General features: G+C 50.6%; 1 protein-coding gene across 1 annotated transcript in view; it reads left to right on the forward strand.

Moving 5' to 3' along the window:
* The window catches only part of CUNH6orf118 (chromosome unknown C6orf118 homolog), a 35,695-nt gene that overhangs the window by 4,100 nt on the left and 8,182 nt on the right, over nucleotides 1–23,413 (forward strand). Inside the window, exons 3-8 of the mRNA XM_056126310.1 lie at nucleotides 10,683–11,350; nucleotides 12,191–12,313; nucleotides 12,901–12,960; nucleotides 15,139–15,263; nucleotides 16,410–16,468; nucleotides 19,029–19,210. Coding sequence (XP_055982285.1) covers nucleotides 10,683–11,350; nucleotides 12,191–12,313; nucleotides 12,901–12,960; nucleotides 15,139–15,263; nucleotides 16,410–16,468; nucleotides 19,029–19,210 — 1,217 coding nt within the window. The remainder of the gene's footprint in view (nucleotides 1–10,682; nucleotides 11,351–12,190; nucleotides 12,314–12,900; nucleotides 12,961–15,138; nucleotides 15,264–16,409; nucleotides 16,469–19,028; nucleotides 19,211–23,413) is intronic.

A 23,413-nucleotide genomic window follows, 5' to 3' on the forward strand; every position in this document is an offset into this window, starting at 1 on the left:
CCTCTTCTAGGCCCTTGTTCTAGTCTTCCCATGCCCGGTCTCAGTTTCCCCTGCCCGTCACTCCCATCTCTTACTGTCCCTCATGCTGGTCTCCCCGCGCCCAGTCTCATCCACTCCACCCCCCAGAGTTCGGTGTAGCAAAAACACATGGGCGTGGTTGTATCATCAACAGATGTAAAGTCCTTCCCTTGGGGGTAGCTTCTAGGACATATCAAATACATCATGGGTAGCTTGCCAGGCTTTGCCGTGTGGACGAGATACTCTCAGTAGCTTGCCGGGCTCTCCGAGAGGGGCAGAGGGGCAGAAGACTCGAACCCGGCTTGGCCAGGCTGGCTGCATGCAAGGCAAACGCCCTACCCACTGTGCTATTGCTCCAGCCCGTATTGACACAGTAAGAGATATATTTAAAAGGATGACTCTTCACTATAGATCCCAGACTACAGTCCTCAGGCCAGGTTAGTTCTTCTTGACCCCAGCAGGATCCTTGTCTCTTTGGGTCATGACAGAGTTGGTCCATGACCAGGATCATAAATTATAAGTTGCATGGCACTTGACCTGTCCCTTCTTGATGCCAGAGTAGCTCACAGCTTGTCCTGGAGTTCCTTCGTTGGAAACCTCCTTTTGGGGTGTTGGAAACTAAGGGAAACTGAGGCTTAATTCTAGGGAACATGACAGATGCCCAGGGGTAAATATTATTCGGAGTCAATTAACTCCCAAGTTACAAGAGCACAGCATTAACTGTCTTCCTGTGTCTACACAAAAGGGACATTACTCTCAAGTGAAGTATGCAAAAAGGGAAAGAGAAAAGTATTTCCCTTACAAATACAAGGTCCAGAGTCCTTAGAAGATCTGACCTTACAAGTCACAGGGTCTGACTTAGGGATATAGGGATCAACAGATGGGGGAAGATGAGCACAGAGGAGAAGTTAAAGATAAACACAGAGGAATGGGAGTACCTTGGGAGCACTGTGATGGGTGTAACCCAGTAAAATACTCGCGGCAGAGAATAAAGGGCGGAGGAAGGACAAGTCAGTATTATCTTACAGGGCTCCACATGATTGACTAGGGAAATGCAAATCAAAATCACCTCGACAGATCACTTCATACCCACAGCAAGGATGAAAGAGAAGGCAGGAACATATGAGTGTGGGCTGAGGGGGTAGATACATTCCCAACCAGGTGGGTCAGTATGAGGGGAAGAAGGTGCCGCCCCTTGGAGAGCAGCTTGCCGGCCTCTCAAACGTTAATCATGATTTCCAGATAACCCAGAAATTCTCCCCTTGTTACATACCCAGGAGAAGTGAAGCGCATGTTCCCACAAACTCCTGTGTACAAGTGCTCCTGGCAGGCTTACTCCTGCTATCCCATAGTTGGACACTCCAAATGCCATCACTGCATGAGTGGAAGGGGGCAGTGAGACCAGGTCGTGGGGTATCTGCAGCACCCAGAGGCAAGGTGCCTTTGTCATAGACACAAGCTTAGTGAGCCCCCGAGAATGTTACGTTAGGTTGTAGAAACCAGACACAAAGAGCACTTACCGTTTCACTCAGTTGATGTAAAATAAAGAAGGAAAATGCAGCGATGTTGCCGGGGCTGGAGCTCTGATGCAGAGAACTCTGCAGATATTGGGTCTTTGGGGTTGATGCAGCGTCCTTGATGGTGGTTCTGGCCTCACCGTGGCTGGAGATGACCAGCTCAGGATAGCACGGGCACCACAGCACCGCTGGTTTTCAAACCTTTAACATCTGTAGATTGGTGCTGGCTCCCTGACTTGGAACTTGAAACTCACTGCCCTAAACCAAGTTGTTAATATGCCACAAACCACCCACGTATGGCTGTGTCCCAGACCGCCCAACTGTGCCTGTAAGGTAAGCCACTGAAATGGGATTGTGCCGTGAAACAGTAAACTGTAATTGCACCATAAACTATGACAATATCCCTAAACCACTAAAGTGTGGTCGTGCCCTCAGCCACTCACTTCTGATAGTCCCACAAACCACTGAACTGTGGATGTGCCATAAACCAGCAGACAGTGGCTGTGAAGCAAACCCATGCAATTGTGAATGTGTCATGAACGCTGACTGGGCGGGAATCCTATAGCTATGCATTTGTAAATCAGTAAAACGGTTCAATTGCTAATGGACCTACCATAGCATAGACCACTCTCGTGGCTGTACACACTGCTGAACAGTGAATGCACCATGCAGCACCCAAGTCGGGCTGTACCACAAACAGATGTGTAACCTTCATCTTCCTCCTCTTAACTACTCTGGTCCCTTATGACCCATGGTGAGAAGGTTTCGGGAACTCTAAAGCCAAAATCTGCAGATGCAAAGCTAACTCCCTTTTGCCAGCCCATTTGCAGGTTCCAAGGTGCGAATCAGTTAGCCTCAAGCCCAATTAGTAAAGTTCTGTGTAAGGAACCTACCTGGCCAGAGCTGTTGTACTTGTACCCAGCTGCCCAATGTGTCTGAATAGCAGAGTGAGTGACCATACCGGCATTCAACTGACTGAACTCTCTGGCCATCGTCTTTGGTTGAAAAACTTGTTTGTTTTTTTCTTGTGAGTCAATAGCAGACGCAGTGAATCTTCTGTGCTAATGATACTTTACAGTTCCTTTACAGCACACAATCGCAATCACACCGTAAACTATAGCTCAATATTCCAATTCATCTAAACAGCCACAGAATACCTCTTATAGCTGCATTCTCAAGCAAGAATTTGTATTTTGGAGTCAGGTAAAAATGGATTAAAGACCTCAATATCAGACCAAAATCCATAAGATTCATGGAGGAAAACTAGTTAACAGCATCTTCAAAGATGAAACACCATTGACCAAGCAAGTGGAAACAAAAAACAAACGGGACTACATGAAACTAAGAAGCCTCTGCACGTCAAAAGAAACAGTGACTGAGATGCAAATACAGCCCACAGAATGGGAAAAGATTCACCCAATATCCAACTGGGAAGAGGTTAATATTAAAGATACATAAGGCTCTGGTAGAACTTTCCAAGAAAAAATCACCCAACCCGATCAAAAAATGGGAAGAAACTTCATCAAAGAAGAAACACACATGGCCAAAAGGCACATGAAAAAATTCTCTATGTCAGTAATCATCAGGGAGATGCAAATCAAAACATCAGTGAGATATCTCACACCACAGAGACTGACATCGAAAAGAACAAGAACAATCAGGACTGGCCCAGTTGTGGGGAGAAAGGGGCTCTCATGCATCGTTGGTGGGGATGCCGACGGCCCAGCCTTTTGGGAAAACAATAGGGGTGTTTTCAAAAAACTAGAAATTGAGATTCCATATGACCCAGCAATACCACTTCTGGGAATATAACCTGAGGGCTCCAACACACACTGCGGAAACACCATCAGCACTCCTATGTTCATTGTGGCATTATTCACAATAGCCAGAATCTGGAAAAAACTGAGTGCCTGAAAGCAGAAGACTGGATAAAGAAACGGTGGTTCATCGACACAATGGAATCCTATGCAGCTGCTACTAGGAAAAATAAAGTCATGAATTTTACTTATAAATAGATGGATATAGAGAGTATCATGCCGAGTGAAATGAGTCAGAAAGAGAGGGACAGCTGATTGCACTCATTTGTGGGATATATATTAAAAAAAACAGTAGACTAATACCCAAGGATAGCAGAGGGCAGTTAGGATAGAGAAGAGACCATGATGACAATGACAGTTGGAAACGTTCACTCTGGGTAAGAACTGAGTGCAGAAAGGAAGTAAAGGGACACACATGATAACATTTCAGTACCTACATCACAAACCAGAGTGCCCAGACGGTGGGGAGAGGGGAGGAGAGAGAGAGAGAGAGAGAGAGAGAGAGAGAGAGAGAGAGAGAGAGAGAGAGAGAGAGAAAGAGAGAGAGAGAGAGAAGGGACAGGTGTTGGAACATTGTGTAATTGAAACCCAATCATGAGAAACTTTGTATCCCACGGTGATTTAATTAGAAAAGAATCTGTACTTTGCAAAAGTCAGATCAAAATGGATTAAAGACCTCCACATCAGACCAGAATCCATAAGATACATTGAAGATGAGGTTGGCAAAATCCTCTACGACATCGAAGCTAATGGTATCTTCAAAGATGACACTCCACTGACCAAGCTAGTGGAAGCAGAGATAGACAAATGGGACTATCTTGAACTAAGAAGCTTCTTCACCTCGAAAGATACAGTGACCAAAATACAAAGACAATATACAGAATGGGAAAGGATATTCGACCAATACCCTTCTGATAAGGGGTTGATGTCAAGGATATACAAGGCACTGGTTGAACTCTACAAGAAGAAAACATCAACCCCACCAGAAAATGGGGCGATAAAATGAACAGAAACTTTCTGAAAGAAGAAACCCAAATGGCTAAAAGGCACATGAGAAAATGCTCTACATCACTAATCATCAGGTAGATGCAGATCAAAACAACAATGAGATATCATCTCACACGACGGAGACTGGACCACATCCAAAGGAACAAAAGCAACCGGTGTTGGCGTGGATGTGGGGAAAAAGAGACTCTCCTTCACTGCTGGTGGTGGGAATGCCAACTGGCTCAGCCCTTTTTGAAAACAGTATGGACGATTCTCAAAAAATTAGAAATTGAGCTCCCATCTGACCCAGCAATACCACTTCTGGGAATATAGCCTGGAGACACAAAAAAGTATAGTATAAATGACATCTGCACTTGTATGTTCATTGCAGCACTGTTTACAATAGCCAGAATCTGGAAAAAACCCGAGTGCCCGAGAACAGATGACTGGTTAAAGAAACTTTGGTACATCTACACAATGAAACACCATGCAGCTATTAGAAAAGATGAAGTCATGAAATTTGTCTAAGTGGATCAACATGGAAAATGTCATGTTAAGTGAAATGAGTCATAAAGAGAGGGACAGACATAGAAAGATTGCACTCATTTGTGGAATGTAAAGTAACAGAATGGGAGACTTACACCCAAGAGTAGTAGAGATGAGTACCAGGGGGATTGCTCCGTGGCTTGGAAGCCGGCCTCACATGCTGGGGGAAAAGGCAGCTCAGATAGAGAAGAGACCACCAAGTAAATGATGCTTGGAGGCTCACTCGGGATGGGAGATGCGTGATGAAAGTAGACTATGGACCACGCATGGTGGCCGCTTAGTAGCTGTATTGCAAACCATAACACCCAAAGGGAGAGAGAGAGAGAGAGAGTAAAAGGAATGTGCCCTCCACAGAAACGGGGTGGGGTGGGAGGGATGGGGTGGGGGTGGTGGGAGGGATGCTGGGACCATTGGTGGTGGAGAATGGGCACTGGTGGAGGGATGGGGACTCGAACATTGTATGACTAAAACGTAAGCACAAATGTTTGTACGTCTGTAACTGTACTTCATGGTGATTCATTTAAAAATTTAAAAAAAAACAAAGAATTTGTACTTTGGGTTATTGCCTATTTTATCAGTTTCACTGATACCTACTTTGCATATTGTGGGTCTTTGCTTTCCCTGACTGGTGGAGACAAGCCCAGTGTCACCAGTGTTGCCAGTGGCTGCTGTGACAGCTCCTATCTGTGATGTGGACACGCGTGTGCCTGTGACTGTCCAGTGAGCAGAGTCAGTGAGGAGACGGGGCTTTGGGGGAGCCCTGTGTGGGCAGGTTGGACTCTCCCCAGCCCAGCCGTAAAGTCGCTCTCTCCATTCAGGGGTGTCCTCAAAGACTCTTAATTGTGCTGAAGAAGCTGATTTGATGGAAACATTGGTGCTGCTTTGATTTTGGGGGAGGGCACTCCAGGCAGAGCTTGGGAACTGCTCCCGGTTCAGTGCTCAGGGGTGACGTGTGCAGCTGCCTCACTCGGGGCTCCAGCTCAGTCAGCCACCGCCTTGGCCCCAGGGAGCACAAGACTGAGAGTTGTTGGAAGCAGAGGCCTGCAGAATGAGGCCCAGCTGCAGGGCCACAGTGCTCAGTGACCCAGCAGGGAGCGGGAGCTTGGGCGGCCCCCAGGGAGTCAATCCCAGGAGTCCCGACAGACGTGTCCATCTTGACCCTTTTCTGCATCCCGCTTGTGCTCAGGGAGACCAAATGCTGGTCTTGCAGAGCAAAACCATTAGAGGACAGCGGGGCTGGACAGGCGAGGGGACACACTGACCCGTCCCCAACATGCCTCCAGGCACTGCTCACCCTCCTGATGTCAGCTCTGCACCGCGTGCTGTTCCGAGCAGAGAATGAATCCTGCATTTTGGCACTCGTACCAAAACAATTGTTAATAACACCTTTCTTTCTTTCTTTCTTTCTTTCTTTCTTTCTTTCTTTCTTTCTTTCCTTCCTTCCTTCCTTCCTTCCTTCCTTCCTTCCTTCCTTTCTTTCTTTCTTTCTTTCTTTCTTTCTTTCTTTCTTTCTTTCTTTCTTTCTTTCTCTTAATGTGAAGTAGGAAGCAGAGGTGTGTGGATCGAGGAATCGATTGGGATGATCCAGCCTTGGGGTGCTGTGAGCCCTGCTTTGAGATGGATTCCAGCACCATCTAGAGGTGAAAAGCAGAGTTACCTGCTTTTCCTGAAAAATGCTCTGGCTGCGAGTACTACTGCGAGTGTGTGTGGGGCAGAGGGTTGGACAGACAGAGAAGGGAGCAGGATGACAATAATAGTTGGAGACAATCACGCTGGACAGAACTGGGTGTTGAAAGTAAGTCAAGGGATATATATATATATATATATATATATATATATATATATATATATATACTGGAGCGATAGCACAGCGGTAGGGCGTTTGCCTTGCATGCAGCCAACATGGCTGACCCGAGTTCGATTCCTCCGCCCCTCTCGGAGAGCCCGGCAAGCTACCGAGAGTATTCGATATGCCAGACACAGTAACAACAAAGTCTCCAATGGAGACGTTACTGGGCCCGCTTGAGCAAATCGATGATCAATGGGAGGGCCTTTTTATATATATATTTGATGACCTTTCAATATCTGTCTTGCAAACCACAGTGCCCAAAAGGAGAGACACAGAGACAGAGAACCAAGAGACAGAGACAGATACAGAGACAGAGAGAGACAGAGAGAGACAGAAAGAGACAGAGAGAGAGGTGCCTGCCATAGATGCAGGCTGGAGTTGGGGGTGGTAACTGGGGACATCGGTGCTGGGAAATGTGCCCTGGTGGAGGGACGGATATCAGAACTCTGTGTGACAGATATGCAATCATGATTAGCTTTGTAAGGGCCTATCTCACAGGGATTCAATAACAAAGTTTTTTAAGGGCTCTGGCCCTGGTGTGCGGGTGAACCCTTCCTAGTGATCCCCCTCCTTGGATGTCTGGCCTTGAGGAAAACCCACATGTTTGGGACAAATAGCACTATCATTGTTTTTTTTGTTTGTTTGTTTTTCTGTCACACCTGGTGGTGCTCAGGAGTTACTCCTGGCTCTGTGCTCAGGGATCACTCCTGGAGTGACTCTGGGCTGCCAGAGACCAAACCAAGTTCTGACGGGCAAGGCCTGAGCATTCCCCGTGACACTCTCTCCCTGCCCCCGGTGCTTAGTTAAATCACAGGGAGGGGTTTTGTTTATTTATTTATTTTTCACTTTTAAAATTTATTTTAAGATGTGGTTTACAATACTGTTAGTTTTATACTGTTGATTTTAGGGCTTCACCGTGACACATTACCACACCCTCTACTACCAGAGAGTCCACTTCCACAATTGTCCCCCCGGCCACCACCTCCCCTCCCCCCCTCCTGCTCTCCCCCGCCCCCCCCCCCCTCCTGTGGTAGGCTTTGTACGAAAGACCAGCTCTCAGTTCTGTTTCCTTTGAGTATTTATTTTGTACTTTTAATTTTTCTTTTTCTGGTGCTTGTCTTTCTACCACCTAGGAAGGACTTTTTTTTTTTAAGATGGCAATACTTTTTAAAATAATTTTTTAATTTTATAAAGGAGTTCACAATACTTCATTCTATGTTATATTCAAACACTAATCCCACCACCATGACACCGTCCCACAACCATATTTCAAGCGTTTCCATCCCAAACCCCACTCCCTGCCCCAAAGTAGAACCGAAATAGTATATTTTGTATTGTTTGTTATGAAAAACTGCTGGAAATGCTACAAAAAAGTATCCTTAGAGGGAAGAGGGTTTTGTTTTAAGGAGTCCGACTAGTCTGCACCTAGCAGCCTTGCTTCAGATGCAGGAGGCAGAGAGCAGGCAAGATGCCCCGTGGTTGGCCCGTTGGCCAGGCAGGTGCCACCCCGTTGCCCAGCAGCAGAGAGCACCCCCCCACCCACCCCTGGAATGTTTGTCATCTCCCTGGCAACAGCAACAGTGGCAGCAGCAGCCTCTGGAGCCGTGGAGGGCGGGAAGCAGACATGGCCCAGGACTCGGAGCCCGAATGTGAGTAGACATGTGGCGGGGTCCTGTGAGACCAGGGGCGTGGCCAAGGGCAGGGCCAGCTCAGCTCAGGGAAGAGGCAGTGTGTGTGTGTGTGTTTGCGCGAGTGTGTGCGTGTGTGTGCTTGTGTGCGTGTGTGTGCATGTGTGTCTGCATCTGTGTGTGTGCGAGTGTGTGTGTGTGTGCGTGTGTGCGCTTGCTCTGCACGTGGTGGACCCAGATTTGATCCCCAGCACGCTGTATGGTCAGGAGTGAGCCCTGAGCACAGAGTCAGACCCAAGTGCCACCGGGTGTCGCCCCCAAACCAATAAATCAATAAAAATGTTAAGCCAATCATGTATAAGGGCGAGAAACACATACAGAGTGTCTCACCACATTCTTTGTGCTTTTCCATACTCCCACATTGCCTGAGAAGCTTCTCACGGGCCAGCAGGACAGACGGGTGAGGTGCCTGCCCTGCACGTGGCCGACCCTCGCTCCAGCCCTGGCACTGCTACGGTCTCCAGGCAGCTGCTGGCAGAGAGCCCTGAGCCAGAGGCAGGTTCACGCTCCGAACAGACGGCGTGGCCCAGCCTGCCCCAAAACTTGGCATCTAGTTGCACTCGACTTTTTGTAGAAAAAACAGCCCCAACACTGCGACGATCGTGTGATAAATGCAGTGTGTCTGTGCACGCGGGGCAGGGAAGGTCAGCTCGCGGAGGGCTTCCTGGGGGACATTGTGCCCTTCAGGGTGACGCCCTGCCCCCCGCCCAGTACTGATGTCCAGAGCATCGTCGGGCTCAGACAGCAGGTGCCACTTTCCTTCCAGAACCATAGTCTCTGGGGGCTCCAACCCACCTTTCCTCCCCCTGGGGGGTGGTCCTGGGCTTTCTAACTAGAACCACCTCTGAGATGTCTGTTTCTGTGCACAAGTGCCCGTGGGTGCCACCCCTACTTCTGGTTTACAGCCAGGGTGACTGCATCCATGTGTGCGATGTCTGTGTGCCCCCGTCCACTCCATGTTCTGTCTGAGTCCATGTGCCTACGTCTGCGCCATGGCCTGCTCCCTTCTCTGCCCACATCCATGTCTGTGGGCCCATGGCCAGGTCCCTGCTGTGTCTGTGTCTGTGTGTGTCCATGACTATGTCTGTGTGTGTCTGTGTGTATCTGTGTCTGTGTGTGTCTGTGTCTGCTTGTGCCCATGTCTATGTCTGTGTGTCCATGCCCACATCTGTGTGTGTTCAGCTCTGCGTCTGTGTATTCATGTCCACATCTGTGTGTCCAGCTCTGCGTCTGTGTGTTCATGTCCACGTCCATGTGTGTCCAGCTCTGCGTCTGTGTGTTCATGTTCACATCTGTGTGTCCAGCTCTGCGTCTGTGTGTTCATGTCCACATCTGTGTGTGTCCAGCTCTGCGTCTGTGTGCTCATGTCCACGTCCATGTGTGTCCAGCTCTGCGTCTGTGTGTTCATGTTCACATCTGTGTGTGTCCAGCTCTGCGTCTGTGTGTTCATGTCCACATCTGTGTGTGTCCAGCTCTGCGTCTGTGTGCTCATGTCCACGTCCATGTGTGTCCAGCTCTGCGTCTGTGTGTCCATGTCCACGTCTGTGTGTGTCCAGCTCTTTGTCTGTCTGTGTGTCCATGCCCACGTCCGTGTGTGTCCATCTCTGCGTCTGTGTCCATGTCCATGATCATATGTGTCCAACTCTGCGTCTGTGTGCTCATGTCCACGTCCATGTGTGTCCAGCTCTGCATCTGTGTGTCCATGTGCACGTCTGTGTGTGTCCAGCTCTGTGTCTGTGTGTTCATGTCCACATCTTTGTGTGTCCAGCTCTGCGTCTGTGTGTCCATGTCCACGTCTTTGTGTGTCCAGCTCTGCGTCTGTGTGTCCATGTCCATGTCCGTGTGTGTCCAACTCTGCATCTGTGTGCTCATGTCCACGTCCATGTGTGTCCAGCTCTGCGTCTGTGTGTCCATGTCCACGTCTGTGTGTGTCCAGCTCTGCGTCTGTGTGTCCATGTCCACGTCTGTGTGTGTCCAGCTCTTTGTCTGTCTGTGTGTCCATGCCCACATCCGTGTGTGTCCAGCTCTGCATCTGCGTGCTCATGTCCTCGTCGATATCTGATCCGTGTCTGTGCTTGTACGTCCGTGTCCAATCTGTGTCCGATTCTGTGTGTCCCTGTGTGAGTCCACGATCGTGACCGTCTGAGTCCAAACCCGTGTCCAACCCTGAGTGTCCGTTGCCGGGAGCAGGGCCCGCGAGCTCAGCCAGCACCGCGGGGACAGGCTCCGTGACCTCAGCGCCGTCCCCCTCTGCTGCCAGTTTACCTCCGATGGAGACACTGCGAGACCCCGGGCGTGGAGACGCTCTGCAACCTCAGGAAGCTCCTGAACAGGCTCCAGCGGGCACACCGGGAGCACGTCCTGCTGTACACGTCCGGGCACCTGAACCACCACAACCTCTACCAGCCTCCGCGGCAGGAAGGCTTCCGCTGGGCCAACTCCCGGCTGCCCCCGTTGGCCAGGGGCGCCGAGGGGCGGCCGCCGCCCGAGAAGGTGGCCCAGATGGCGGACGCGCTGGTGCACTTCACCCTCCACACGGCCCTGACGCCCGACGATGCCGAGGGCTCCCGGCTGTTCCGGTTCCTGAACCTGGCGCCGCCAGACGTGCCGCACCCCTCGGAGGAGGACCTGCTCCTGGAGTGCCGGCCCGGAGCACTGTCCCCGGAGAGGCCCCGCAAGGAGGAGCTGCGCTGGCCGGAGCTGAAGGTCCTGAAGACCAAGTACTGGAGGAGCAGCCGGAAGTGCGGGCAGAGCCCAGGCCCGGACCGGTACCAGTACGTGAGCACCTACCTCGCCGGCATCACCAAGGAGGACCAGTACAGGGAATTCCTACGCTTCCAGAGAGACGTCCTGGCCAAGCAGGACCTGCTGAGCAGTGATTTCACTGGGTCCCAGGCGGCGCTGGCCCTGGAGAGGAAGCTGGAGCGGGTAAGAGGATCGGTGCGGGGTCACCCTGGGTGGGCCGTTCGCCCACTGAGCCTTTCCCTTGCCCTCCCCCATCCCCCCTGCTTCCTTGACCTTCCGGCAGGAGGGACCCACTCCCCAGACAGTCTGGCGAGACCCAGATGGCTCAGGGGGAGCAAGTGTGGAGACCAGCCAGCTGGAGGCCGTTTCCAGTCGGGCAGGGGGGTTCTGCTGGGTCTGTCGGTGGGACTCGGGGAAGGCCCTGGGTGGTTCCTCCAGTTCAGCGCAGGGCCGGGAGGGTGGCCAGGGAGGGTCCTGGTGGGTGGCACTGCCGCCCAACACTCCCAAGTGTCCAAGGAAGGCGGAAGTGCCACGCCCAGAGCAGCGATGACTCAGAAACGGGGACACGGGTCCTCAAGGAGAGGGGGAGACACAAAGGGTCTTCCATGAGGAAACAGCCAAACCTTAGTGGATGAGAGAACAGATGGAGAGGGGAGGGTCTCCCGGGGGTAAGGGGGATCCTTGAGTGCAGGGTGCAAGAATAAAGACTCAGATGGCCTCGGGGACTTGACGGGTCAGGGTCCTCAGACCTGGCTGGAGGCTCTGGGTGTGTTGGTTGCACCCCACTGGGCGGGGGGCCTCACGGAGCCCATTCCTCTGACCCCTTAGCTGGGGAAAGGATTGCTTGTTTGGGCCTGTACCCTGCAGTGGTCAGGGCTCACCGTGGCTTTGGGCTCAGGGATCACTCTTGGTGGTGTTGGCATGAGCAAGGCCCAGCCCATGGCACTATCAATCCAGCTGCGGTAGAAATGATTCGTAAAGGAAAATAGAAAGTTCCGGACACGGCTCTTCATCCTCCTGCAGGAGCTGCAGAAGGTCTGCACGTGCGACGCCCTTGACTTCAACCGAATGCACGTGTGTGGGCAGCTCTTCCAAGACATCTGCGATAGTTCTCTGATATTCGGCGACCTGCTGAAGGAGATTAAGGTGCTGGGAAGCCCGGGGTCTCCCGCGTGGCAGCTGGGGGCTGCGGGTGGGATTCCATAGCCAGGCTAGGCCCCCCTAGAGCCTTGGGTGTCATTCCAAGCCCACAGCTTCCAGTCCGACTTGCCTGTCCCTTGCCTCGGACGCTGCCGTCATCCAGTCCCGCACAGGGGAATTCGCACAAGGCTCAGGGAGACGGGCCGTGTGCTGATTTGGAGGCAAACACAACTTGCGTTTGGAAGCCGAGTGCAATTCAGGATGCCACACGCTTCCCCGCCCCCAGGCTCCAGAGCAGCGGGCCCAGGTGTCTGGAGGGCCTGTTCCGTGTCAGTCCCGAGCTCAGGGGCTGAGACACCACAGCTCATGTCTGTGCAGATGCTTCTGCCCCCTTGCTGGCCCCGTTGCTGCGAGAACAGTGGCACTCACCTGCATAGTCTGCTGGCAACCTCAGACAGGCTCAGAGGGGCCCTGGGCATGCTGCAGTCTGCATGTTGTCTTTGTCCTGCATTGCCAGGGGAGGCTCCTTCTTTTGAGCTGCAGTTCATTCCCCCACTACCTACACAAGACTCTTCTTTCCCCTGCTTTGCTAGGACGAGTACGAGCTCTACATGGCCATTCTCCTGCACACGCAGCCCTCCGCACAGTATCAGGTAAGCTGGCTGTGAGCTCTCGCTTTCCCCAGAGATGCAGAAGGCTCTGTGCTCCAGACTCATGCTGTGTTGGGCGCACCAGAGGCCCAGACTGGCCGCCAGATGGGGAGGAACCCACAACCCACTCTTTGTTGGTACTGTTGCTCTGACCACCAGCTCTCTCTCTCTCTCTCTCTCTCTCTCTCTCTCTCTCTCTCTCTCCTGCCCACATGCGGTTCTGTGCTTAGGAATCACCCCTGGCGGACGCGGTGACAGGGCTCAAGCCAGGGTCGGCTGCGTGCCGGGCCACGCCTCACCTGCTCTGCTGCCTGGTCCCCTTCTGAGGATGCTGTGCTGCCAGGGCCGTCTAGAAGAGAGTGCCTGGCCGTTTGATCTGTTCTGACAGGGCTCAGGGCGCCATATGTGGTGTTGGGGAGTGAAGCCAGGGTGGAAAGATGCCAGGCAAGCTCAGCTATGCCCTCACCCTGGCTCAGTCTCAGGGGGCTCCCGGACATATGCCAGGAGGGAAAAGACCTTCAGACACCCCGTCCCTGACGAGCAGGAAGCCCAGGGACCCCAGAGACCAGCATTGGGCCTCATAGTCCCTCGGCCCAAAGGAGAGGCCACACGTCTGACTGCCCGGGAGGTCTCTGCGTGTGGGAGGCAGCTCTGAGGCCCCGGCCTCCATCCCCCCACAAGTTGCTTTGTCCTGAGCTCCTGGGCTGCAGGAGATGGCTGTCTGATGGACAGTGACGAGCAAAGGGCACAGCCCGGTCTGCCATGGTGCTGTCTGTTCCAGAGTGAGAAATGGGCATTTCTGCCCATGCCTCAACACCAGTGATCTGCAGGCCAAGAGGCATCAGGTCCCTCTCAGAGACCGGCTGCCTGGTGCAGGCCTAGACCATGTTCCCCAGCCTGTGAATAACGCGGCCACATTATTGTACCATTGCACCATGTATTTGTGTACTGTGCCGCATTCTATGGCCCCGGTCCAAGGAAATATGTGCTATTACTGGGCTGGAGCGATAGCACAGGGTAGGGCGTTTGCCTTGCTCACAGCCAGCCCGGCCGAGCCAGGTTCAATTCCTCTCCTCTCTCGGAGAGCCCCAGCAAGCTACCGAGAGTATCTCGCCCGCACGGCAGAGCCTGGCAAGCTCCCCGTGACGTATTCGATATGCCAAACACAGTAACAAGAAGTCTCACGATGGAGATGTTACTGGGCCCGCTCGAGCAAATCGATGAACAACGGGAGGACAGTGTTTGTTTGGACAGTTTGTTTGTTCTATTACTATGTTGCACAAACATATATTCCATATTGCATGTGCATATACACTAGATATTACTCTATTACCCGGCTGAAGCGATAGCACAGCGGGTAGGGCATTTGTCTTGCATGAGTCCAACCCAGGTTTGATTCCTCTGTCCCTCTCGGAGAGCAAGCTACCAAGAGTATCCCGCCTGCACTGCAGGGCCTGGCAAGCTCCCTGTGGCGCATTCGATATGCCAAAAATAGTAACAACAAGTCTCACAATGGAGACGTTACTGGTGCCCGCTCGAGCAAATGGATGAACAATGGGAGGGCGATGCAGTGGTGCAGAACTACTCTATTACTCACATTGTGTGTGTGTGTGTAACTATATTGTGCATGTATACTTTATATTATTTATACACTATATATTACTGTAAATAGTAATTGGGTTTTGATTTCAACTGATTCACAAGAATAATTGCTGTCAAGTAGGACTTCATCCCCCAGAGCTTCTCACTCACGCAGCCCAGCAATAACCCCTGACAGTTTTGCAGCCCCTCAGTTGAATCTGATATTTGGAAGCGGACTCTGCAGGGCTGCTCTCGACTTGCCATTTGTCATCCATGTACCTGCGCGTACCCCCCGCCCCTGCCTCTCCCTGCCTCTCCCTTCCTCACCCCTGCCTCACCCCTGCCTCACCCCTGCCTCACCCCTGCCTCTCCCTGCCTCTCTCCCCTCGCCCCAACTTGTCCAGCCTTGCCACGCCCCTCCCCGCCCCTCCCCGCCCCTCCCCACCTCTCCCTGCGTCTCCCCGCCTCTCCCTGCGTCTCCCCGCCTCTCCCCTTCTCAAACCTGTGCTGGGACCCAGGTGTCTGGAGCACAGCCGAGGCACCTAGAGGAAGTACCTCACCCAACCCGCGCCTGTCCCCTCTGTGTCTGTGTCTTGTCAGGCCCTGCGGGCTCATGTCAGGGCCATGGAGCAGAGGACCCTGAAGACGGAGGAGGTCAGCCAGGCCAAGGAGGAGCTGAAGGCCCTCGTGAAGGTCGTCAAAGCAGCGCTGGAGCATAATGACAAGTGAGGCTGATGGCTGGCTGCAGACTCATTCCCCAGTATCTTGAAGCAAGCGTATCATCTGCCTGGTTTCAGTCCACCTTGATCACTTGATCACTTGACATCCCGTTAGTCAACATTCAGTCGCCCTATTATCCATTTATATTCACTCTCATCGCTCCACCCATATCTTCCCATCCACCTACATTCATCGACAATGTGCGTCCATCTGTCCATCCACCTGTTCTTGTCCATCCATCCATCCATCCATCCATCCATCCATCCAGTGTCTCCTCCCTGGGTTTTGCCCAGCAAAACCCATGGCGGGGACACTCTTATCTGCTGTAGGAAAGAACCAGAACCCGCCACCCAATAGCCGCAGGGAAATCTGGAGAAGAGGCGGGTGGGGGCATCTGCACCCTGAGGACCCTCCCGGCTCACAGTCCAACTCTGAACCCACAGCCCAGAGGAGAGGACAAGTGAGCAGAGTGAAGAGGGAAAAGGCCCTGAGCTCCTCCTCAGCAGGTGAACCAGCAGAGGGACGCGACAGGGTGTCCCGGGACGGCAGGGTCTTGCTCTGTGACCCGATGTGCTAGGGTGCCCTGCTGTGCCTGAGACAGTCCTGCCTTTGCATCGCTGCCTCTGCACTCCCCAGCCAGGGGCCCGTAAACGTCACTTCCCACAGACACCCTGTCAGCAGGACCCCTGGATTTGGTCCCCGACTCTGCTGGGTCCCACATAACAGCTTGAGCCCGCCCTGTCCTAAGCAAGCCCCTTGGATTTTTTGATGGCTTGCACAGGAGTGAGTTCCGCAGCTGAAGGCAGAGGTGTGCAGGCCAAACTTAGGTGACAGATCAAAACCTGCATGATGACTTGCCCCCGAATAAGTTTTTATGACAGTAGGATCCTGACCAGCTTTGCTCAGGGCTTGCTCATGCTCAGGGGTCGTTCCTGGTGGTGCCTGGGGGGTCGTACGTAGTGCCGGGAATGGAACGAACTCAGCCGCATCCAAGCCAGTGCCCTCGCCTTGGTGCTGTCCCTCTGGCTCTCAGGAATCATTCAGAGGACAAAGACATTATAAGGCATGCTAGGAAAAGTGGGGGAAACGAGAGAACAAAGCTTCAAGTCAGAGGAGAACACGGCGCGCTAACGTGTCTGTGCTCATTACAGAGTCCGAGAGGAGCTGGAGCTGGAGCAGCTGCGGCCGCAGGCGCACGAGGCCAAGCCAGGCAAGTGCCGCGGGCTGGGCCGGCTCTGGGGTCGGGAACAATCCTCAGGCTGCCGCAGCGCCCCACGTCTCCTAGAAGGGGTTTTCCGACCCCACACTTCCCCGTTGTGCTCTGAAAACAAAAGACACGTCTCATGCGTCTGCGGCGATTCCCACTGAGTGGGAAGGAGGGGTGGCTATGGGAGGATGGCCCCCTTATGTGGGCTACGACGTAGCACGGACAGGAGCAACGGACCCTCGGGGAGCAGGACGGAGAGTGGTCTTTGAGAGGAGACATCCCTGACGGGGCTTGGGCTGGGCTCTGCTCCTGGAGAGAAGAAGCCGACTCTCTTGGGGATGCCATGTTGGGATGCTGTTGGCTTGAAACGTTGCCACTCCCATGTTTGCATGTCACAGTCCTGAAATAAGAGGACGGCGCTCAACGGCCTCTGTTGAGAGGATTCTGCTTCTGTGCTTTGGGCGACTTGGGCTGCTCTACTTCACGGAGAGCAAACGCCACGTGTGCTCTTGCCCCGGCCCCGAGAGCCTGTTGGCTCTGAGCAGACTGTGGAGTGAATTCAGGATCTTACAGAGATGACCATGTCAGATTTTAGCATCACCTGGGGGCTGCTCCTAAGAACCTGAGTGACCATAAAACAAATAAACAAACAATAAAACAAAAAAAGTCATCAGAAGAAGTGCAAAAGGACCCAGGTGTTTGTCCAGGAGTGCTCACTGCGCTGCCTGATGGAATTGGGGTTTTGGGTGTGTCTTGTAGGTGTCCTGAGGGTGGAGCAGAGCCTCCCGACTCTCCTTCCTTCCTCCCACCCTTCCTTCCTTCCTTCCTTCCTTCCTTCCTTCCTTCCTTCCACTCTTCCTTCCTTCCTTCCTTCCTTCCTTCCTTCCTTCCTTCCTTCCACCCTTCCACCCTTCCACCCTTCCTTCCTTCCTTCCTTCCTTCCTTCCTTCCTTCCTTCAACCCTTCCACCCTTCCACCCTTCCTTCCTTCCTTCCTTCCTTCCTTCCTTCCTTCCTTCCTTCCACCCTTCCACCCTTCCTTCCTTCCTTCCTTCCTTCCTTCCTTCCTTCCTTCCTTCCACTCTTCCTTCCTTCCTTCCTTCCACCCTTCCTTCCTTCCTTCCTTCCTTCCTTCCTTCCTTCCTTCCTTCCTTCCTTCCACCCTTCCACCCTTCCTTCCTTCCTTTCTTCCTTCCTTCCTTCCTTCCTTCCTTCCTCCCTCCCTCCCTCCCTCCCTCCTTCCTTCCTTCCTTCCTTCCTTCCTTCCTTCCTTCAACCCTTCCTTCCTTCCTTCTTTCCTTCCTTCCTTCAACCCTTCCACCCTTCCTTCCTTCCTTCCTTCCTTCCTTCCTTCCTTCCTTCCTTCCTTCCTTCCTCCCTCCCTCCCTCCCTCCCTCCCTCCTTCCTTCCTTCCTTCAATCCTTCCTCCCTCCCTCCCTCCCTCCCTCCTTCCTTCCTTCCTTCAATCCTCCCTCCCTCCCTCCCTCCCTCCCTCTCTCCCTTCCCCCTCCCTCCCTTCCTTCCCCCTCCCTTCCTCCCTTCCTTCCTCCCTCCCTTCCTTCCTCCCTCCCTCCCTCTCTCCCTCCCTCCCTCCCTCCCTCCTTTCCTTCCTTCCTCCCTCCCTCCCTCCCTCCCTCCCTCCTTTCCTCCCTCCCTCCCTCCCTCCTTTCCTTCCTTCCTTCCTCCCTCCCTCCCTCCCTCCTTTCCTTCCTTCCTTCCTCCCTCCCTCCCTCCCTCCTTCCCTCCTTCCTTCCTTCCTCCCTCTCTCCCTCCCTCCCTCCCTCCCTCCCTCCTCCCTCCCTCCCTCCCTCCCTCCCCCCTCCCTCCCTCCCTCCCTCCCTCCCTCCCTCCCTCCCTCCTTCCTTCCTTCCTTCCTTCCTTCCTTCCTTCCTTCCTTCCTCCCTCCATGAGACTGGTCATGTCGACGAATGACATTTCTTAACGATGAGGACCCAAGCCAGAAAGCACAATGCCTTATTTCCTTCCCTGGTGGCAACTGAGCCTGTTGTTGGTGATGGGGTTAGATTCACTCCCAGCACCTACTTACTTCATTTTCCGGCCCCAACTCTAGTCACTGTAGCATTAGAACACAAAGGAGTTACTTTGTGATCCTCACCTCCCCTCTATACCTGACACAGTTCCCATGCCTCTTGTTATATTTCCTGACACTTCTCACTACTCTGCTTCTTCTGGGTCTGATACGCTCTTCTGGTTGGGATGGCCGCCATTCCTTCTGATCCCCTGGGTCCAGTGCTGTGCCTGTTCATCCCCTCTTGGTGCTGTTCAGAGGGACCTTCATCTGATTGTGTTTCTCCTAAGCCCTAGTATTCTCAACAACGTTGGCTGTTTTAAATCATAAGTCAATACATTTGTAGATCTATATGAACAAATCAAGAAGTAATAACCCATTCTCAGAGAAGATACTTTATTTATGTGTTTGGAATCTTGTTATCTTTTATAGCTATTATAGCATTCATGCCTTTGTTCATGACACATGATCCATTAATGGGCAATGAGATACTAACCCGACTGATACTTCGTTTGCCTTTGAAAATCATCTCCAGATTTCTCTAAGACGGATCCAGTGGATGATGAATGCCTCACTCACATTCAGAAGGTTGAAGCAAAGCGATGTGAAATACTTAACAAATGGGATGAAATCAAAGCTATTGAAAATGAAATTAAAACAAATATGATTCATATAGGAGCTTTAAATATTTCAGAGAATAAATATAAAAGCATTGAGGTACGTCATTTATTTATTGGAATCCTTACATGATTATGTCAGCATTGTTCTGTGTACCCTTGGGTTTTGTATTTCTAAGTTAATATTACTGCCCTTTTTTTAATTTCTCTCTCTGATACTCCACCTCTGATTTGCTGACATTAGGTTTTGATTCTTTTTTGTTCTGTTTACTCATTAATTTAAAAATTATGCAAATGTTAGATAGCAGTACTAACTGAAGAATTCATGAAATGCAGTTTTGTGTTAGAACTAGGTAAAAGGTAATTGAGTATTTGCAGTGTTCCACTGGAACACTTAAATGTTTAAGATTTCTAAGGTTTTAAAGTTACATTTAACTTTAAATGTAAAGTTAAATGTAAATGTAAACTTTAAATGTAAAGGTGCTGGAGCGATAGCACAGCGGTAGGGCGTTTGCCTTGCACGCAGCCAACATGACCGACCCGAGTTCGATTCCTCCGCCCCTCTCGGAGAGCCCGGCAAGCTACCGAGAGTATCTCGCCCGCACGGCAGAGCCTGGCAAGCTCCCCGTGACGTATTTGATGTGCCAGACACAGTAACAACAAAGTCTCCAATGGAGACGTTACTGGGCCCGCTCGAGCAAATCGATGATCAACGGGAGGGCCTTTACCTTTACCTTTACCTTAAAGTTACATTTGGTACAGTCCTTAGATATTCAGAAATTTTCAGGAATTCATTTTATTACAGTGGTATTCACTGTGGGCTGGAGCGATAGCACAGTGGGTAAGGTGTTTGCCTTGCACACAGCCAACATGGCCAACTCAGTTTCGATTCCTCCATCCCTCTCAGAGAGCCCAGCCAGCTACCTAGATTATCTTGCCCGCATGGCAAAGCCTGGCAAGCTCCCTGTGACGTATTCAATATGCCAAAAACAGTAACAACAAGTCTTACAATTTGTGGTGAGACGTTACTGGTGCCCGCTCGAGCAAATCAATGAACAACGGGAGGACAGTGCTACTTACATGATTATTTTGCGTGAAGACTGGCAAGCACAAAAAAATCAGTTTTATAAAATACAGTTATTTTCATAAAATAGCATGACATTGGTCCAAATGTATTCCTACTTCAACATATTTGCTGTTAATAATAGAATAATTAAGGGAACTAGCTCACACAACAAAATTGAAGATGATAAATTATGTAATTCTCTTTAAGGGTCAAATTGAACATACATCACGTGAATCGATGTCTCTTAAAATGTAATAGTTTTGTAAAGAAAATGCTTGTCTCAAAAGCAATGGTTGTCTATTGTCACTGAGTATTCAAAAAGTACTGAGGAGTTTAAACTGAAGTTCAAAAATGTTAAGAATATGACAGCATGGGGCTGGAGCAATAATAGCACAGCAGGTAGGGCATTTGCCTTGCAGGCGGCGAACCCGGGTTCGGTTCCCAGCATCCTATATGGTCCCCTGAGCACTGCCAAGGGTGATTCCTGAGTACAGAGCCAGGAGTAGCCCCTGGGCATCACCAGTGTGACCCAAAAAGCAAAAAAAAAAAAAAAAAGAATATGACAGCATATGCAGGTGGGGAGCTGGGAGCCAGCTTATTTTATTCCTTGAGTTTTAAAACTTGAAATATCCATTATGTCACTCTGGTTTTCTTGTCTATTTTCAGCTGGTCATAGAAACATATTGGAAACTATGAATTAAATACTGTCATTGAGAGTCAACAGCATTAAAAGTAGCGCTTGAAAATTATTGCAGACATTATCTTGTTAAACAGCACAGTGTTGCAATGCTAAGATACTCTATAATCCGGTTACCTAACTTTGATTTTTGCAGCATGACTCAATGCAACTGCTAGTTTTAACTGTTAATAGGTTATCAATTTTTATTGAAGCTGCATAGTTACATTTTCCTATAGCTTTCTTTTTTTTGCTTTTGTTTAAACAGAGTCATAATGTCTCAAGAAGACTGTAGTGATTTCAACATTTTTTTGTGTTTTTTTTTCTCTTTAGATATATGTTCAGATTTTCTTCCGTGTGTTCTGTTTAGTTTTCTCTCATAGGTTTGTTTCTTGAGAACAAATACTATTTTTTTTGGTTCTTTTTGGCTACACCTGACTGTGCTCAGGGCTTACTCCTGCCTCTGGCTTTCTACAAGGGGTCACTCCTGGTGGGGTTCAGGGGACCACAAGGGAGGCAGAGATAGAACCTGGGTCTGCCGCATGCAAGGCAGAGCAGCTTCCTTCCTTTACCCCCTCTCCAGCCCCTATAATGGAACTTTTGAGCAGTGAAAGTAATGAGTTCTGGGGTCCGAGAGGTGGCTCAGCAGATATAAGGGCATGCTTCATACCCAGATATTCCGCATCATGCCTGGCCCACGTGGTCTCCCACGAACCATAGGTCCAGAGGGTACCACACAACATAAAGTTGGGAATAGCTCCTTCCTGAGCACTACTGGATATGGCCCCCAAATTTTAAAAAATGAATCATACAGCTTTACATATTATTAACATGAGACAAACACAAGATTAATTTCTTTTCAAATTTCTTTCAAAATTAAAACTGTAGCACTGTAGCACTGTCCTCCGGTTGTTCATTGATTTTTCTCAAGCGGGCACCAGTAACATCTCCATTGTGAGACTTGTAGTTACTGTTTTTGGTATATCGAATATGCCACGGGGAGCTTAAAATATGGGTCTATAACATAATGACATCAATACTACTGCAAATTGTAGTAAAAGGTAAAGGTAAAGGCCCTCCCGTTGCTCATCGATTTGCTCAAGCGGGCCCAGGGCTGGAGCGATAGCACAGCGGTAGGGCGTTCGCCTTCCAAGCGGCCAACATGGCCGACCCGAGTTCGATTCCTCCGCCCCTCTCGGAGAGCCCGGCAAGCTGCCGAGAGTATCTCGCCCGCACGGCAGAGCCTGGCAAGCTCCCCGTGACGTATTCGATATGCCAGACGCAGTAACAACAAAGTCTCCAATGGAGACGTTACTGGGCCCGCTCGAGCAAATTGTAGTACCTCGTTAAAATGTTTTGAAAAATTCACAAATTAAAAGTGGATTGAATCAGGAAAAAGTAGATTCCCTTATAGTGAAATTATATCATTCATTTATATTCTATTTATTGTTTCTGTTTGAATCCTTAACTCGGATAATGGAAATACATTTATTATCCTGCTAAATTTATAGTTCTGGATTGGAAGTTTTCTCTTTCTAATGAGAAAAAACACGTTAAGGACATTGTGGATTTGTAATATGCCAGACACTGCTGCAAACATAAGCATCGCTCTTTCGTTTAATCCTTTAGAGCCATCAGTGACTGTTGATTATTAACCCCCTTTCCTAGTAAGAAAACCAACGCATAGGGGTGCAGATTCGATGGAAGTCCCAGTAGGCAAGAAGGACAATTAGGATTCAAACTCAGCCACATTCTTTTTTAAAAAATTTTTATTAGTGAAACACCAAGAGGTACAGTTGTAGACTTACACATTTTTGTGCTTGGGTTTCAGTTATACAATGCTCGAGTACCCATCCCTCCACCAGTGCCCCTTCTCCACTCCCAATGATCCCAGTATCCCTCCCACCCCCCCATTCCTCCCACCTCACCCTGCCTCTGTGGCAGGACATTCCCTTTTGTTCTTTCTCTCCTCTTGGGTGTTGTGGTTTGCAAGAGAGGCATTGAGTGGCAATCATGTTTGGTCTATAGTCTACTTTCATCATGCTTCTCCCATCCTGGGAGGATCCACCCAACACCCTTTACTTGGTGCTCCCTTCTCTGTCTGAGCTGCCTTTTCCCCAAGCATGTGTGGCTGGCCTCCAAGCCATGGAGTGAACCTCCTGGTACTTATCTTGGCTATTCTTGGGTGTTAGTCTCCTATTTTGTTACTTTATGTTCCCCAGATGAATGCAATCTTTCTATGTCTGTCCCTCTCTTTCTGACTCATATCGCTTAGCATGATACTTTCGATGTAGTACCACTTGTATGTAAATTTCATGACTTCATCTTTTCTAACAGCTGCATAGTACTCCATTGTGTAGATGTACCAAAGTTTCTTTAACCAGTCATCTGTTCTCGGGCACTCAGGTTTTTTCCAGATTCTGACTCAGCTTCCCTCTTAATTCTGGTCTCTCCAGCCTCACTGCTCACATGACTCTCCCTTTGCGATGTGCTGGGGATTAGAAGAGCAAGTCTGTTTTGTCTTCCTATCCCTCTACCCAGGAGAATTTTGTTCACAATTA

Source organism: Sorex fumeus, unplaced genomic scaffold, assembly GCF_029834395.1.
Source record: "Sorex fumeus unplaced genomic scaffold, SorFum_2.1 ptg000061l, whole genome shotgun sequence".
Lineage (NCBI taxonomy): Eukaryota > Metazoa > Chordata > Mammalia > Eulipotyphla > Soricidae > Sorex > Sorex fumeus.